At 35.7% G+C, this 19,688-nt stretch overlaps 1 protein-coding gene across 1 annotated transcript in view; it reads right to left on the bottom strand.

The window, feature by feature from the left end:
* Window positions 1–19,688, bottom strand: part of ROBO2 (roundabout guidance receptor 2) — a 574,017-nt gene that overhangs the window by 45,478 nt on the left and 508,851 nt on the right. The window contains exons 16-20 of the mRNA XM_081818005.1: window positions 18,287–18,469; window positions 8,600–8,642; window positions 7,039–7,166; window positions 1,338–1,619; window positions 813–938 (exon numbers count right to left, since the gene is read on the bottom strand). Coding sequence (XP_081674131.1) covers window positions 813–938; window positions 1,338–1,619; window positions 7,039–7,166; window positions 8,600–8,642; window positions 18,287–18,469 — 762 coding nt within the window. The remainder of the gene's footprint in view (window positions 1–812; window positions 939–1,337; window positions 1,620–7,038; window positions 7,167–8,599; window positions 8,643–18,286; window positions 18,470–19,688) is intronic.

The following is a 19,688-nucleotide window of genomic DNA, read 5'->3' on the forward strand; positions in this document are numbered from 1 at the left end:
ACACGATGCACATGTTATGGTTGGAAGCTAGAGTGTGTCTACTACGACCTTCTTATTTTAGAGGTGAGGATCCTTGAGCCTGAAGGCTATCAGTGCTGTTCATTATAATAGGCGTATATTTCTGTCCAGGAAAAATCTGTCCTGATATGTGCTATACAAAACCTACATTACAGATGGTAGGTTTGGCTGATATATCTCAAATATATATTAACATCTACAGCATAAAAGAATTATCCATATATAGATTATAATTTTTTTGGAAATTAAGTGTGAAGAATAATGTCTGATATTAGCATTCTTGGTTAGCATGGTAGCAGCACCTTACCCTAAATATCATTCAATAGATAATAAATCCTATCGCATAATATTTTGGAAAGATTGTCCCAAAATAGAAAGTCACATCACTGGAATCCAATTATTATAAAAAATGTCCCAAATACTTTGCACTTTAGCTGAATTCATCATTTGCTGCCCATGTCATGGAATTGACTTTCCTGTGTGATCTTTTCATTATAAAGTCCTCTTGGCTCTTAGGTAGGGCTCAAGGCGAATCAAACTCATCTGCTCTTTCCTAAGAAAATGACACTATTTTTCAGTAAATATGGTGCTGTACACTTAGTACATAAAGAGTGACAGGGATTTTTATCCCCCCCCTTCCCAAAGCATGATTTCATTAGGATAAACTGCTACTGTCATCTGAAAGATAAATGCCTGACAGTGAGTTGTGATTCAGTATTTCTTCACGGTTGTTAGGAACACAGGTCATATGCTGGTGACAAACAAATATTTCTCCTTACTGTGACGAGACCAACCTGAGAGACTGCCACTCCTCTCTGAGCTGTTGTGAGAGCTGGTGGTGCTGAAATCCTGTGACTGGTTGTGTGGCATTCTATTAGACAATCCCTCAGCCAATCGGTAGTCAGGGATGTAAAGTAAGGCTAAGGGTTAAAGGGCAGAGGTCATAGTGACATCATGTGATTAGTTCACAGCACAAGCCCATGCAGAACATGCAGTTAGCAACTCAGAAGCAGATGTCGTGGGACAGTGGAGGAATGTTCCGTCTCTCCTGCCTAATGGAAGTTGAGATGGATTACTGACCACTCTACTGAGAAAGAGCTGAAAGAATGGAACCAATTGGTGTTGGTGTGTGGTCGCAGTGACGGTGGCCGTGGCGGTGGGAGGGGTTGTGCAGGGTACTGAATACATGCCGAGAATATTTGTTTCGTTTAGGTAGTGAACCTGGTAATGAGTCACTAAGCTGAACAACAAATACTAATTTCTATCCCATGCACAAATGATATGAAAAGGACTCCTCGGGGTGTAAGACCCTGACTCACCATTGTTACCTTTGTTCTGATCAGGTAGAGAATATCCAAATCCCATCAGGTCTGTTTTTTGCTGAATGGAGCTTTTCCACTGCGGATCAGGCAGATCGACAGCCAATTCGTGAATGCTATTGGAATGCAAGATCTGTGTGGTGGCATATGGGGTGGCCTGTGTTATTTGGCTGGAACTGTTGTAAGCGGCTTTGGTCGTGAAGTCAATGCTGCTATAAATAGCTCCATCTGAGAGCATTGTTGCTGTTTTATCCCCTTGGCCTGGAACTGGTGGCAGCACATCTGTGGTGAACAATAGGGAGATGAAACAATTTAATGATGCGCAGGAAGCCCCAAACTATCAGGACTGGAGGTGACAAATAAACGTGTCATGCCGCACGTTTGCATTTCCGCTGAGCTGGGCTTTATGAATCAATGAAGGGGAGATGATGTACAACCACGGTCAAGCTATCAGCCTCGGTGACAGGCAGGCCCACCACTCGTCCTTCACGTCTCACTGCTCTAACATGTCCCTTCCCCCATTTTCTTCAACCACGAATGAGAGGTTTGGGATATTTCACTCCTGAAAAATGCTTTCGGTTGTGCATCCCGCTTTCAGGACCAATGAAACTGTTAGCTCCTTACAGAAGAAATGATAAAAGTCAGTCTGCAAATGATGGCTTGAAAACATCTTTTTCCACTTTACCCCAAAAGATAGAGGGCAGAGCTGCTGAATAGATGCAAAATTTTCCAAAATTAGACTATACAAGCCAACTAGGAGATAACATTTTTCTGAAGTTCCAGCTTGCTGTTTCTCTGATTTGATTTCACAGTTCCAGCATGGAGTGGAGCGGATGGCAGGAATTTTTTTTTTCTTGGGTAACAAAAGATAATTTTCATGAATAAGTCATTTTCACAATACAGCAGGATTTAACTATAGAAAAAGCAATCTGAGTGATCAGTGGGTTTAATTTATGCTACTAACTCTTAGAAGTGGAGAATTATAGTTTCAAGTTATAATACAGCAAGAGTAAAATTAAACCTTAGTAACAACACTGAATATCAATCAGTCCATTTATCTTTTGGTGTGCTGAATTATCTTTACATGATGCTTTATAATTCAGAACTGCCAACTCCCTCCCGAGCTCTTATTTTTTTTCTTTTTTTAGAAGAAAGATATTAGAATTAAAACAAAACAAAACAAAACAATACTGGGGTGCCTGGGTGCCTTGGCTGGTTAAGTGTCCGACTCGTGATTTCAGCTCAGGTTATGATCTTGAGGCCGTGAGATTAAGACCCATGTCTGACTCCACACTCAATGGGGAGTCTCCTTGAGAGTCTCTTTCCCTCTCCCTCTGCTTCCCTCCCTACCCCTGTTCACACTTGCTCTCTCTCTCTAAAATAAACAAAATCTTTAAAAACCAGAACAACACTAAATGACATATTTTTAAACATGCACAGTTAAAAGTGAATCTAATTATAGTATATATTCCTTAACAATCTATGTTCTGAAAGCCACACTTCATAGGACTTGAGATCATCAATGATTTCTTCATTATAGGAAATTTTCAACTAGTTAAAGCACTGTAATATTAAGTAACAAATCAAATTACTTGGTTCCCAAAACCGATTTATCATGACAAGAAAAAAGCAGAAAGTGAAAGTGAAACTTAGTCAAAATACTCTCAGACTTTTAGGTTTGATGATACCCAATAGTACTTGAGATAAAGATTCTTATAAAAATATTAATTTTGCTTTTTACAAAAGCTAAAAAAAATGTCTGCTTTAGCAACAGCAACAAGACATTTATTATCCACTTTGCACACTGCATAATTTAGATCTTTCTGAAGTCTGGAATTCCAACTCGCTTTGTAAGTAAGTGGATACATACTTCATTGAAGTAAATATTTTAAATGTATATCAGTGAAATTGTTAAAGATATTCAAATATATTTTACAAGCTTGTACAAGCAAGTACAATTATTTTTTCATTTCAGAATCCCATAACTACTTTTTTGGCCTTTTTAAAAAGCTTTTACCTATAAACTAATTAGGACATTTGATAATGAAAAGGTATACTTCATCCTTAAATGTCAATATCGTTTTCATTCTCAAAAACATTTAATATTTAGTAATATATCAAAATTATGAAAATAGATCCTTCACTCTGGGGAGATTTTCAGAGTTTTGTTTCTGCCGCATCCACCATCTTTCACTGATAATATTAACCGGATAGACATGTTTCTCCAGCACGGGCCCCAACTTCCCAACACCTTGAACTTGAGGCCTTCTAAAACTTTTGATTTAGATTGGGAGCCACTCTATCTGCAAGCTTTTGAAATGGTTGCGTGTTCAAATGTTTAAAACTGGAAAAAAGTAGTCCGAGGATCTAATCCTACAGAATGTTATCCGGCCACAACTAAAGCTCCAGTGCTAGAAATAGAATCTCTCTCTCTCCCTGCTGGATGAAATTAGCCAGCCTTCAAGTCTAAGTGCTTCTCTATTGACTTGCGGGCTGCATATTTCCTTCAACTATTATTGGGTCACTCCTACATTTTTGGAAAATAAATTGAATTATATCCAAATGTTGAAATATTGGAAGATTATACGTGAATATCTGGATGTGGGGGATCATCCTATAATATCAGATGGTTTGGAAGTCTGGCCCAGCCTTCCTCCGACAGGCTAGACCTGAATAGGTGCTGCTATCTTTAGGTAGGACCTTCCAGTTTCCACTTCTCACTGTCCACACCTACCTTTCCTTAGTGCTTTGGGCTGACTGGCACTTGTTAATATTTGAGTTTGAAACCTCTGAAGTATAGAAACCCTCCCTCCAGGTGGACCTACTCATGATTCATTTTGCAGGTTTCAGCACCTTAGTGATCCATGCACTTATTTCTTTTTGCCTGATATACTTGAATGAATGATTGTCTCCTGTATCATATCATAAGATACTTAAGAACAGGAACATACATCTGGATTTCCATAATTCCTCACCTAGTGTTTTGCAGAGGGTAAGCACTCGCTGAATGATTAAATGAATCTTTTATAGTTTGTATGGACAAAAGGCAGACTTATGCAATAATTAGTAACTTTATTATTCAAAATACTATTTTCATTACATTTAAACATGTGTTAGTATTCCATTCTTGAAAGGGAAATGTCAGTATCCACAATAATTCTTTAAGTGACCATAGTTATGCAATCATACATGTGAATTCCACCTAGAGGACTGCAGACAGTGTAGATAAAGGAACTGAGGCTTTAAAATGTGTTTGACCTGCCTTCTACACCTAGATCTCAAGTTATTCATCTCGATAAACCTTAGTTTCTTGGCCTTTAAAATGTAAATATGATTATTATTTATGTCACACATTTATTATGCCAATGAAATGAAACAAAATGTACAAAAAAGCCTACCTATTTCTGGTGCATAGTGAATGCTTATAATGCCTATCACAAAAGAAATACAGTAAATCTTGCAAAAACTTTGTCTTGGCCTTGATGTTCGCCTGTGAAATATTTCATATCATGAAAATGCGGTGGATATAGAAGAAAAACCTTGAAAATCTACAAACGTACCCTTTGGCTAAATTAGACAGAGACATTTTAGATGTTAGTGTAGCCTGATAGAAACTGAAAAAAAACCAAAAACAAAACAAAACACTTTCTCCATCTCTAGGCACTCATTTCTTGATGTAAAGAGAATGGTGCACTAATCAAATACAAATACAATGAGTAAAAGAGGGATCTAATCCTTGATTAATAAAAGCCTTCAGAACAGAATTTCTTTTGACGAAATCATTCTGGGTAGGGTAGAGAGGAGTGTTCTGCTCTCCCGGCGAGGAGATGCTCATGTTCAGAACGTACCCACGGAAAAGAAATAGCCTGTAATTGAAGGGCTCAGAGTTTGGCCACTAGGGAAGGCAGCCACTTGCAGAGGTTCTGGACAAATAAGAATCCTAAACGGTGTGATTACAGAGGGCAAGCAAAAAGCTGAGGAGTCCTACAATGTATTTTTGTTTTCTCATTTACTATATTGATGCCTGCTGGCCACTACTTGTATGCCAAGCTTTGTGCTAAACCTGAATATGTAATCATCCATTTAATCCTCATCACGTACCTGTGGCGGGGGAATGGTTATTTTCTGTATTTCATTTGGGGATTGGGAGAGAGCTCCCTTCCTTCAACTTGGTATTGACAGAATGCAGACTTAAGCAATAACTAGTCGCTTTATTATTTGAAATACTATTTTAATTATGTCCAAACATTCATTGGTATTCTATCCAGAAAGAGAAAATGCCAGTATCCATGATTATTCTTCTAAGTCAGTATATTTATACACTCATGCCTGTGAAATCCACCACTGAGGCTTATAATAGGTTAGCCTAGCCCTGGGTCTCCTCCATTATTAATTCCACCCAGAGCCGTAGAAACCCTCTAGCAGATTCATCCTCACTTTCGTGGATCATAACACTACTCTCCTAATTAATCATCCCATTCTCTACTCGAACTCCATTCCCCACCTGGCAGTAGTCTGGATGACTTAACTCTGTACTTAGATCCCAGTGTTCTCCTCTTACAAATCCATTGATGCCTTCTGACTACCCTTTGGACAAAGTTTAAAGTCTGCGTGGCTTAGAAGGCCCTCTATTATCTGTCTCTCTGTATTTTTTTTTTTTTTTTACCACCTCTGCTGCCTTGTACTTTATACTTATCAGGAAATTCATTCATTTCTCAAATAGGTCAATGTCTCTCTTCTTTCTAGACCTTAAAATACGGACATTTCTTCACACACTTTCCCCACAATTCTGACTAATCTCTACCTCTCCTTCAAATGTCAACTTAAATAACACTCCATTCATAGAACTTTCTTATTCCCAATAGGCAGCTTTTTCATGTTGGGTACCGGCAAAGCAGCTCCAATCCATTTACTGTTTGCACAAGTTTCTGCCAATGGAAAACTCACATATTTCTGCCAAATTTAAACACTGGGACCACAGACTTCTCCAGCCCCATCTTTCTCTCAACCCATCATTCTCCTATCGAATGGATGAAAAGGTGGCAGTGGGGAGGCTGTAATTATTTATAGTAGGTCAAATCCTGTTTCTACGGAGAGAACCCTAGCATCAGATTTTGAAGACCTTATCATATCAGCAACTTAGCATCTTTTTGTTTTTCACTTGGGGTACCAGTTGTCAACAGAAGAACTACATTTAAGTTCTCCTTCAACATGTTGTCATATTTATGTAAGGGTCTACTCTCTATAACATACATGATTATCCTATGAGGATAAGGACCATCTCTCTTTATACTGATATTTTATTTTTACTGTCTGCCATAATGCCAGGTACATAGGACATACTTAATAAATATATGTTGAATGACATGTAGAGAACAGAAATGACTAGTCCAAAATCATAAGTGCTACTTAACAGCATAGTTTCTGATTTTACCACTCTTGCTCTAATAGTCCTAAACCTAAAATGTATTACGAATATTTGTCATTTTGGGTAGTAATGACTTCCTTAAAGCTTAGTCTTACTCAAGGTAATATAGACACACTGGTCTTATATAAAAATATTTAGTGAATATACAGCACCGTTAGTATATGCGCTTTAGTAATTTTAATTGTGGAAGAAAATACTCCATAGTATGTATTTTTTAAAACACTGAAGAAAGCCAAGAAAACAAATAATGAAGTTTTGAATAGCACAACTTACCTCCACGTCCAAAATTCGCAATCTCATTTGGGCCACTGTTGCTGTTGTTTACTGGTAAGCTCGTGGCTGGCCATGAATCAGCAAGCCATGGATAACTGGGATCCCCAGCATTTAGAAGACCAGGACGGCTGAAACAGAAATTAAAAGGAAATCAGCCCATGGAGCTCAATGAGAGATTTGGACACCTGTCTCCTGCACTAAAATAGATGAAAGAATTTGAGAAGATTTTAATTTACTTCAAATTAAAACGTGTAGGTTCTCAAGAATTAAGGAACTTCCACGGTTCATTAAGACTATATACAGCCTCTCATTGGAAGCAGAAGCATCCTGCCTGGGATTCTGCTGACATCCAAATGCATTCAGTTGTCTGCCCTGAAACTGGTGGGAATTGTTAACAGCAGGATCCTGAAACAAGGTTTGATGATAAATTGACACCTCAAGGGAACAATTGCTCAGAGTGACTGCTCAGTATCAGCCCTTTCCAGGACTTTGGGCTCTTGCTTCCTCGATTCCTACAGCCCCCGTATTTATCTGTCCCCTGTAGGCTGTAACCCCTGTTATGAGCCCTTATGCTGGATTTAGAGGCAAAGAACTTGAGGGAAATTAATAAACAATATTTACATTGTTCCATCAATAGCACATTTCCAAATTCTCTAAATTGCAAGATACTAGGGGCATAATAAAGATTTTCAAGGTAATTAAAGATTCACTGTGATCTGATCCAGCATGTGAGTATATAATCTATGAGAAAAACTTGCCTCACATCATATTGAATAAATAATTTCCATTTTTGATATAAAAGATGGGAATCCAATTCCTTTCCAGATTATTAGCATATTTACAAAGAAATAGCAACATCTATAATCATTGCACTTTATTTTTGATAGACCGTTTCTATGAAATCCCTAAGAGAAACATGTGTTTCTATGGAAACTGCAATAAGAAGATCCAACTGCTTACTTGCTACATGCACTAACTCTCATTAGACCTAATCTCTTTTTGCTAAAATATTGATTAAATGGGAGATTGGAAGTTATTACCAGAGCCTAATTACAATCTCCATATTGGCAAAGGGGAAATAGATGAGGATATATGGGTTTGTTATCAGCTTTTATCAATTTCAATTGAGTATCCAAAGTTGTGGAATCCAGTCCTATCAATCTACAGCCTATTCATCATCCATGAATCATTTACTTTGTGATCGATTATGTGTAATTGTTCACTCACAGCAATTTAGTGAGAGCCAATAAGGAGTCTTAAACAACAGCAACTTCATTTGCTAATGTCTAATTAATGCAATAAACATTCTGCTAACAAATGAACACATTCCTTGTGATATTTACTACTAATTTCTTCAGGGGCATCTGGGAGATACGAAACATCTGGACTTGATTCCTCTAAAGTGCACAACAGATAGATCATTAAACCTTGTGGTAAGCTATTTAATTCCTCCTAGAATTCTCAGACTTATAAGTGATCGTTTATTACAATAATAGCCTCTTACTGTAGTTTCCCCAGTCCTGATTAAAAATAATAATAAAAAAGAATCTCCTTAGCATACCTCCCATTGCTCATTAGTCCTCCATCTCCTCTTTGAAATGTAACTGTTAAAAAAAAGAAAGACACACACACACAAGTAGTCAATATTAATTACGATTAATACCAACTACATATTGGCCCTTAGTTTAGAGCTGAGGCCTCTGGGAATTTTAACAAAATATAATTAACATAATTGCACAGAGAATAAGAAGCAGTGGTTTGGCCCAGGGCAAAGCCATCATTTGCTCCAACTTTAATAAGACATTTAAAAATACTTTAAGCCAAATGTATGGTTAAGTCAAAAGGGCAATTTGTATTTGGATATTGAAAACTGTTAAAATTGGTATATATAGTGTCATTGGAAGATCAACAGGCATTAATGGGGGATTATCAAATCATGACTTTTAATCTTAATATGTGGGTGTCCTAATCAGAAGGCACAACATAAAATGCACATAACAGAAATTGAAACAGAAGAGTTCAAACAGGTAATAACATCCTGCCAGTGAAAAAGAGAAACAGGTACTGATTGATGACATATTCCTCATCATCACAGATTCTTTTAGGGACACCATTAATCACTATGAGTTGAACAACTACAATTACAATAGACATAAACTATAATTAATAGAGAATAATGTGTTGAGTGCTTTGTTTTACCATCCAACCTTCACAAAAAATGAAATTTTCAAATACCTGATACTGAACACAGTCAAACTGTATGTAATCATTGCAGAAACTTAAGGCCTTTATAAAACTCTGAAACTTATTAGTCACATCAACAATCATTCCATAGAGCTCTACCTGGAGAAGCCCTCTCTTTGGACACTAAATTCCATTCCGCAAAGCTATCGACATAAAAACAGTATGAATAGTTTCACATTAGCATGGATCAAATTTTGCCACTTGAGGTAACTAGAAGATCATGAAAAAATTGTTGGTGTTTAGAAGTTCATGGACTGCAAAACTTCAATTCTGACTAAAATGAATATAGATCTCTAACCAATTCCTGGGGATGAAGGAAAAAACTGCTGGTTACCAGAGGGGAAGAGAGTGGGGGGGAAGGGTAAAATAGGTCATGGGGATTAAGGAGTGCACTTGGTGTGATGAGCCCTGGGCGTTGTGTAGAAGTGTTGAACCGCTATATTGTACACCTGAAACTAATATTACACTGTATGTTAACTAACTGGAATTTACATAAAAACTTGGAACATAAAAAAAAACTAAAAACAAAAACTTAAGAAAAAAAACATTGCACAGATATGAATCCAACATGTCCTATCTTTGAAAAATACTGAATATATTTACCTAATGAGTAAAAAATAGAGAAAAAAATAAAAGAACGTTTTATGAATTGATTCATATTTTAAATAGAGGATAAACTGTTAAAGTATACATATAATAAATACTTTTTAATTTGAATAATCTCTCCATAATTCATCTATTCCTCAAATTTTTGCTATGAAATATGATTGCTCTTTAAATTTTGTAAATTTCCAAATGCAGTTCCCCAGTCCCTTCCCGAAGGTCACTTAATGGGATATCTCTCACGACATCATAATTGGGTGATATGATCATGATTCCCAGGGTCTATCAGGAGGTAGTGCTTTGAGGAACATCTGGCTGGCACCTGAAATATACTGCCTTCTCAATTTTTCAGGTACCATCTCAAATTCATTATAAAACAATCCTGACATATCCTTCGTATCTGCCCAGGACTGGCTATGAACAGTTCCTAGAGAAGATGAAAGAACACTGATCGCTACTCTGCTTCCTGACAAGCTTGCCTAAGTGACGGGAATCAAGAATCAGCAGTGGTCCATACCACATCGGGTCCCATTAATAACTGCTTTTAACAACAACAAAAGAAGAATTAATCTGAAACAATTAATGAAAAAAATTGAGCACTGGAGCTATTAAATAAAGTCCTGATTAGGGAAAAAGAATATGCACACAAAATGTGAAAACAGTACAGCTAATTAGCTTTCCATCTGATGTGACTTTCTAGTTATGTGGTTTTTTAATGGACTATCAAGTGATTGTTTTACTCTACTAAAAGAGAGTTAAGATAATGCTGTGAATATCATTGTGAATATGCAAATAAGGAGGCACTGATGAGCTATACCTCCAAATGTGCTATTTAGAAGATATGTGGAAAGAAGCGAAGTATTTTTCCTAATTTAGATGCTCTTTTGTCCCCACCCGAACTTTCCATTACTGCTAAAGCAGTAAGTGATATCAGAGAAAAGGAGGACAACTGAAGCAGAGGCACGAAAATTAAGTTGCACTTAACTTTTACATACTAACCAATGGCAAATTCTTCATAAACTGTAAATTTTAGGGGCACCTGGGTGGTTCAGTTGGTTAAGCATATGACTCTTGGTTTTGGCTCAGGTCATGATCTCAGGGTCATGAGATCAAGCGCTGCATCAGACTCCACGCTCAGTGCAGAGTCTGCTTCAGATTCTCTCTCCCTCTCCCTCTGTTTCTCCTGCTTGTTCTGTCTCCTCTCTCTCTCTCTCTCTCTCTCTCTGGGGATTCATAGTGCCTGGATAGATAAGTTTTAAGTGAAATATGGCTCCTGAGATGAGACCAATTAAAAAGCAAAGGAGGAGTGCCTGGAATGCCGGGTCTCCTTTGAAGTTTCTGAGCTGAAAACAACCAGATCCTTATTGCGGCTCAATGCTCTCACCTAGGGAGTAAATGTTTAACTTAGATGAAAAACACTCTCACCTTATGGTCACATATTCATCATACCCTTAGCCTGCACGCACGTCACTAACACTGCTTGCTTCACTTTGGAATTATTATTTTCTTTCTCTACTAACCAGTACCAACTTAGGGACACTGCTTCACATAATTGCTATTTACTCAATTTTAGAAAGAACACTGCTTGCTTCAATCATGCATTGCCCCATATGTCTATGTCTTGATTATTAAAGCCTAACATTCCTTTCTATTTTTCCGCTCTTACTTGATGTATTGATAAGACCTGCAATTAAAGAGGAGACTGAGTTTGGCTCGGGACCTTTCATCACTAGAGCGCCTGGTCCCCTTGCCCTCTCCTTTCTCCTATTTAGGTGTCTGGAGTAATCTTTTCATTTGCCGCCTCACGGTTTGCTGGCCAAACCCAGCACTGTCCCTAAAATAAGTAAATAAATCTTTTTTTTAAAATGTAAAATTTAAACTTAGAAGGCAACACTCAAAATATTATCAAACAGATAGCATCCAAATGGCCATTAAGCACCTGAAAGGATGCTCCACATCACTAATTAGGGAAATAAAAATCAAAAGTACATTAGATGCTACCTTGCACCCATTTGGATGGCTACTATGCAAGACACAATAAATAACAAGTGCTGGCAAGGATGTGGAGAAATGGGAACGCTGGTTCACTATTGGTGGGACATAAAATGGTACAGTCATAGTGGAAAACAGTTAACAGTATGGTGGTTCTTCAAAAATTAAAAATATAAAATTACCATATGATCCAGCAATTCCACTTCTGGTATATACACAAACGCACTGAAAGGTCTCAAAGAATTAAAGTAGCATTATTCACAATAGCTAAAACCTGGAAGCAATCCAAATGTCCGTAAATGGATGAATGGATAAGAAAAAATGTTGTATACACATACAATTCAGCTACATGAAAGAAGAGAATTCTGACATATGCTAAACTTGAGGACATCATGCTAAGTGATATGTCAGTCACAAAAGGCCAGTACTGTGTGATTCCACTAATACGAGGTAGATGGAGCAGTCAAAATCATAGAGACAGAAAGTAGAATGGTGGTTTCCAGGGGCTGGAGAAGGGGGGAGATGGGCGCTATTGTTTACAGGGTATAAAATTTCAATTTAGAAGATGAAAAGAGTCCTGGAGATGGATGGTGGTGATGATAGCACAACATTATGAATGTATTTAATGACACCAATCTGTACACTTAGAAATAGTCAAGATAGTACATATTATGTTATGTGTATTTTAACACAATAGAAAACTGGGAAAAAATATCATCAGGATTAATTTTCAGATGTGTCAGAGTATGGACACTATGCTAAGGTTCATATTTACCAATTAAGAATTAAATGTTGTGAGTAAAATAGGACATACCCAGTTCTATTTGTGTTCCAATCATCATTAAAATGTTTTCAAATCTTTCTAGACTGCTTTTGACAAAATATTCCATAAAGACACTTATCTTTGCACCAACTATACAAAGGCAAAAATGAATAGTACATTATGTAAATACATGACCAACATAAAATGGTCCATAGACGGAATTTGGTATACATGAAAATTCTCCATTTTGTATGCTTCCATGACAAAAGAAAACCAAAAACCAAACTAATCAAACAAAAAACAACTCTTATCATAATAAGATTGATTTGTTGTCTTTGTAAAACAAGGGGAAAAAAAGATGAATATTCAAGTTTCCCTTTTACCCCACACTCCAAACTTTTAGATCTGTTCCATTTTGAAAAGCAGACCAAAAGTAACTGGGTCGTATTAGACCATGAAATGAAAAGTAGACTAGGGATAAGGACAAGCAATTAGAATGAGTAAAATAGAAGTCATACATGGTGTTTTGATTAGCATTTTCCCTCCCTCCCACCCTTCCTTCTTTCCTTCCTTCCTTCCTTCCTTCCTTCCTTCTTTCCTTCCTTTCTTTCTTCCTTCCTCTTTCTTTCAGTCTTTCTTTTTGGGCAGTGAAAAAAAAAATTCCATGGCAAATTGAAAGCTGTTTGAGGTAGATTTCATTTCAAAGAAATGTTGAATTTTCTTGAATTTAAGAGCAAGAGGGATGGAAGGAGAAGTCATTGGACAATTTTGCCCAAGTCATGATTTTTATGATCACAGTGTAATAACTTTGTGCTTACCAGAGATAAATTTGAAAGAAGTGTGAATCTTTACCAGGAAGGAGTCCCTGCTAGTATCTAAAGTTAAGAACTTTCAGGGAACAACATATAGAAGTTTTTACCTAAAACTAACTGGATAGTGCTAAGGTATCTAAAAAGTTCTACAGATACCATAGCCTTAAGTGTTTTAGAATTGCATTAAATATTTTGAATTTCTTGCAATATTTATAAAGGATATGAGGTAAAGAGGTTTTGCAAGTTTCTATCATACAGGAAGTACCTCTACTATTATCTGACAGGATTAATCCTAATCTCATGCCTGTTAGAACTGAAGTGGAAAGGAAACAGAGCAATGTGGTAAACTGACATTTTGAGGTAAGGAAGCTTTCAGAGTGCCTATCTCTAGTAGGCCACATTTTCCTACTCCAAATGGAAACTTTAATGTTGCCAGCCAAGCCTCATTCCCTTTCCTGAAAAACTATTTCTCAAATATGAATGTAGATTAATCCTCTTTTAATAAGCATTAAGTCAGCCCAGATAATCAGAGTATAAAAATTCCATCAAATCTTTTAGCTGTCTTTGGATAGTTTTGTCAAATAATTTATATTTCACCAATGGTTTTTAAAGCCTATGGAAGAAGTGGTTAGTACTTCATAATTTGCTCACTCATTAAATTGTTTATATTTACCGAGTTTCATAGAATCTGTTATTCTCAGAGGTAATACTCATATATTATCACTCACCCCTTTACAAGTGAAAATATATATACTGTCATTACAAAGTTGACAAATGAAATTGGGAATAGAAAAGTGAACAACGTAAGTTTGAAAAGAGTTATGTAACCTCTGTGAGGATTAGAAAATGGATATCATGAACATGTATATTATATATATAATATAGCTACATAGTATCCTCATGAGAGCTCCATAATTTTTACCCAAACTTAGGTTGTTCATTTATTTATTCACAAACACTGTTATACATATGATCAAACAGTTACTATAGATTCAAAAATTACCTAATATTCTCTGTATTTTCTGCCCAAGCCTTTTTATAATTCATTTGATGTTACAACTCAGGTGGTGAATTATTCTAGCAGCCAGGAACCTCACATGTGGTGACAAGTAGACTGTTAGTGCTCAATGGAGAATAAGGTAAATAACGTTTGATGCTCAATGAAAGTATAAAATGATTTCACACAGAATATGAGATATAAGGACTTTGTCACAGCTGCCCTTCTTTGCACCATGTGCAAAGATGTGGTATGGGATTGTGTGTGAAGAATTTAAATAAAGGATAAATAGGAAAAAAAAATTGAATAAGAAGTTAGTGTGTAAACATTGCCATGGGGAAATCTCCACTATCTGCTGTGTAAAGAAGCAAAATAGGTTCAAGCCAAATTCTCCTCTCAAATCTTTTTTAAAAGATTTTATTTATTTAATTGAGAGAGAGCAAGCCAGAGAGAGAGCACGAGCAGGGGAGAGGGGCAGAGGGAGAGAGAGAAGGAGACTCCCCACTGAGAAGGAAGCGCAATGTGGGGTTCTGTCTCAGGATCCTGGGATCATGACCTGAGCCAAAGGCAGGCGCTTAACCGACTGAGCCACCCAGGCGCCCCCCAGATCATTTAAATATACGTTTGCATTTGATTCTTGATAGTTGTTTTTATAATGTAAGGTGTCATTCCACTAGTGTCTTATGATAAATATGTTAAATCCTCTGATATATAAGAAAAATATCAATACTGAGTAGCACACATTTTTTTTCCTCCTTCTAGACATTTCAAATATAATTTTCCACATGACAGAGAACCAAAGACTAGCTATAATAAAAATCAGTAAGTTTTTGCCTGCACAGGGTGAGTGGAAGGCATCTTGCAGAGAGTTAGAATCTCTAACCTGAAAGATATTTACATATCTTCCCACTAGTTAAAATCTTCCCTATTCTACCTCTATTGGTTAAGAAGAGACTTGGAATGAAGTAGGAAAAAGGGAGAGCTGAAATCAAATTTTACCTGCATTACAATTCTACTTAGAGTCAGTCAAGCTTTATTGAAATGCATGTATATATGTAAATTGCATCAGATATATATGTATATCTTAATATATGTAAATTGCATCAGCTGTTTAAGTATAATCTAAGATCAGAATTGGAGTCTGAAATAAATGAAGTGTCTTATGTTATAAAATTAATCTAAATACTTAACCTCAAAGTTCATTTTTTTGTTTATTTAGGAAAAAAAAGTACCAATGCTCTCATGAATTAATAGTTTGGACACCACATAGACATTATCATGCAGTGAAAAAGTGAAAATATTAGTCTTTTCACTTTGTGAGTAAAATCACTTCTCCATGCTTGTAAAATTTATAAAATTCCCACAGAATTTTTTATGAAAACCAAAATATATACAAATAGAGTATATTCTCTATAATTTTTATAACACAGTTCAAAGAAAGAAAAAAATAGCCCTGTATGAAATTTTTGTGCTCTTAAATGGATCATTAGCTCATGCATGAAATATCAGAAATTTAAACCTATGATGTATACTCCACTAATCATACCTATTTAAAAATCCCCCCCTTTTAAAGTTGTATAAGCACAAGAACATGAAAATTTTAACAGGTGGAGGACAGGATAGATATGTAGGGAAATGTGTAAAAAATTTCACCAAGGCAGATATGCAATGCTAGGTACCTATGGTTTGGATTTTCATTTGCTTCTCACCTAGAAGACAACAGCAGCTGTTAGAAGGCAAATTATTAGTCGAAGGTGAATCCATTCTGAGAGTCAGCCATCTATCAGTTAAGTATAAAGGTTTTGAAAGGCTGCTCTCTGGCTTGGCCTTATTCCAAAATATTTGAAGGGCATAGCACCTTCTGAGTTAGCAGTTCCTCTACAAGCAGATGGATATCAATCACAATGAGAAATGATAATAGGAAATGTACTATTCTTGTTAAGCTCAAAGACCAACAGATATTTTCAAATTTAATGCATAGGCTTTGCAAAGAACTGCCATTTAAAAAAAAGGAAAAGAAAAAGAAAAAAGAAGTCTGTCTGACATAATTTTACAAAAAGCATAAACCTACTAGTTATGAGAACTATGTTATTTATAGGAGTGAGAGAATGAATGTGGAGGATAAAAATGCAACACCTCAAATATGGATATCTTAGAGTTTTGCATCGAAACTAGAGCAGTCAATCTTATATTATTTTCACTACAATCAAGTGAAGGGATGAACACAAACTAGCCCATGAATTAAATCAGCTCTTCCCTATGATTTACATGATTCATATATATGTCATAGAGATGAACTGTAACATGGCGACTGATTAAACGGATGGGTTGATGACAATGTCTACAAGGAATGAAGGTAGAGGACTGGACTGCAGAACAAGAAGGTACATTAAAGTATGAATGTTCAAGACATTGACACTAGTTATTGCCTAGCATCCCTTACTGGAAAGAATCCCTCAGTGATGTAGTGATACAGTAGTCAGATGACAAAGCACAAGGAAGAAGCAATCAGCAACCAATGAGACATGAGAAAGGCAGAATGATTGCAAGTCACAAAGCATGGAATCCCCTTTTCAATGGATACACTGTCCTGCTTTCTCCAGTCATGGAAATTTCCTCTAATAGTAAATAATAACCTTCATTTTCATAAGATATGGACATGAGCCACAATGCTATAATAGAAAGATCACATTTGAATGCTGTCAGATAACAAGCAAGACAACCAAATGGGTGCTTTCCCTTTTATTTTACACTATTTAGACATCATCAGCGACTAAGAAGCCTGCAAGCCAGAGCAGCTTATAAGCTTAATAAACTATGAAGCTTCTGTCAAAATCAGTTATTAAGACATTTATAAACATTTAAACTTAAAGTTAAAACTAGAAATACAAGATTGAATAAAATGCGTCAAAAAATTCTGAAGTGTTTGTAGGATGATGTTAAATTAAAATTGTTCCCTTGTACATTTTAGAAAGTGTGAAATATTGCGAGACAACATATTTTTATGATTGTTGTTGTTAGAGGAAACACTTAAAATGAATTGCAATTAAAATTGGTATTGAACATAGCTTCAATACTGAGTTCATTCTTTAAATCACTGACTTGATAATTCCACTCCCTCTCTGCCTTGGAAATGTTTTGAAGGCCACAATTTTTGACATCCTTGAAATTCCTTTTCAGATTCTAAGAAGAAAACATTTTTGCAAATAGCTAGAACATCTAGGATCTCCTTTTTTCTTCTTCTGCTTCTTTTTCTTTTCCTTTTTCTCCTTTCTAAAATGCTGATTGGTCACCTTGAAATAGATAGACTAGACTAGTAAATCAATTCATGCTTCATCAGTCTTATTAATTCTGATGAGATTTTTTTCCTTGTTTTTATTTGCCATCTGGGACATTTCCTATTGTAATCTGCATCTTGAAATACTAGAAGCTATATTTCAAATATTTTCTTCCTGAGCATGTTAGTAATGATCTTGCCTAAATTCACTTCTCAGATAATGGCTTCATGGCATACAGTCTGTGTGTGTCTGTGTGTGTGTGCGTTTTGAAGAACTAATTGAGAAAAAATGGTTACACATTTATCCGTGTGCACTCTTGTTAGGCTTCACTGAAGGTACAAGCAAAAACTTGCCTTATGGTCATATGTGATACGGTGAGAAGAAATGCATTAAAGCATATTTATAATTGCATTTTACAGAGCAGGTGTTTACAACAAGCCAAAACATCCATTCATTCGTTCGTTCATTCACTCACTAATTATTCAGTCCCATTCCCTCTCTTTCATCTCATCATGTTCCTAAAGACAGGAGATTTTCTTAGCTAGAAATAGTCTCTTACCAGCATAGTTACTGAGTCCCTTTCTCTTCTTTCTTCGCCAATACAACCAGATGCTAAAACCCATCAAAATTACCCAGCAGGCACCACCAATACCAGCTATAAAGGCTGGTTGCTTCACAACATCAGTGATTTGCTCAGTTATACTGTTATTGTTTTCAGTAATGACAACTTCATTACGTCCCCCTGTGGAAGAAATAATAGTTTTAGTCAACATTATTATGAAAGTAAACACAGGAATTCATACATAGTGTACCAAATTAGAAAATTCTTATGAAGGCAGGTAATATTTGTGCTCTGATCCCATCACAATTATTGATAAGCATATTTTATAAGTTTCAGAAGAAGCATATTTTATAAGTTCTCATATTTTATGAGTCTAAACTGTGATTAAGAACATGGCTTCCTTATGTTTTGGTTTACTATGAATAGATTCAGAACTGCTCCTTGATTTACTGCCTTATAAATAAGTACTAAAATAAGTGCTAGGGCGCAAAATAGCAGCAACTTCTCTTTAGTTAGGTAAATTATGCTTTAATATAGTCTTGTTAAAATAAAAAGAACAACTACAACATTCGCAAAATTTGCAAATTGTATTTCCTCTGTAGCACTGACTAAATTCAAATGTTCATGGTTTAAAAATATGTAATTTAATATTGTCCTTAATAGACTAACAAGGAGCTTATTTTGATCAAACACCCTTTAATTTTTTGGAATGTATTAAAACTACTGTATAAAACAATGACAATTATGTACTTCATAGAGATTAGTATCTATAATTAAAATATGTATATGTCACAAAAAGGTAAAACTCATATATTCCCTTAAAACTGAACTAATTTGAAAATCTGCTTGAAAGTTGAATTAAAAAGACAACTTTAATACTAAGTCTAAGGTTTATGTTACTAAAATACACATTTAAATCTGGACTAATATTACTCTAGAAATAGTCATGGTTTTGGTAGGTTAGACCTTTCAGAGATAATTAAGAAAATCTTAATCCACATTTTAAAATAGGTTAAAACTTATAGAATCATAGTATCACTGAAAAGCAAAGATTTAGGTGTCTATTTAAAAGATTAAGATATTTACACACTGGGAATTAAGTGATTTGTAATGTCAATAACATATCCTACTAATTCCTAATCAAAGACTTTAAAAATAAATTGAAATCAAAATATAAGTGGCAAATTTCAGCATATCACATCACATGTATGATGTTCATTGTTTTAGTTATCATGGCATTACAATATATTAGAAAGAACATGGTCTTTGAAGTTTTCTGTTTGGTTATCATCTCTGCCACTTACCAACTTAAATAAGCAATAACCTTATGTAGGGCACTTAATCTTTTCAAGTACCTGTTTCTGTTAGTTGGCAACAGTACTATTTCAAATAGTTGGGA

Source organism: Leptonychotes weddellii, chromosome 1 (assembly GCF_054177405.1).
Source record: "Leptonychotes weddellii isolate Sample4059 chromosome 1, ASM5417740v2, whole genome shotgun sequence".
Classification (NCBI taxonomy): Eukaryota; Metazoa; Chordata; class Mammalia; order Carnivora; family Phocidae; genus Leptonychotes; species Leptonychotes weddellii.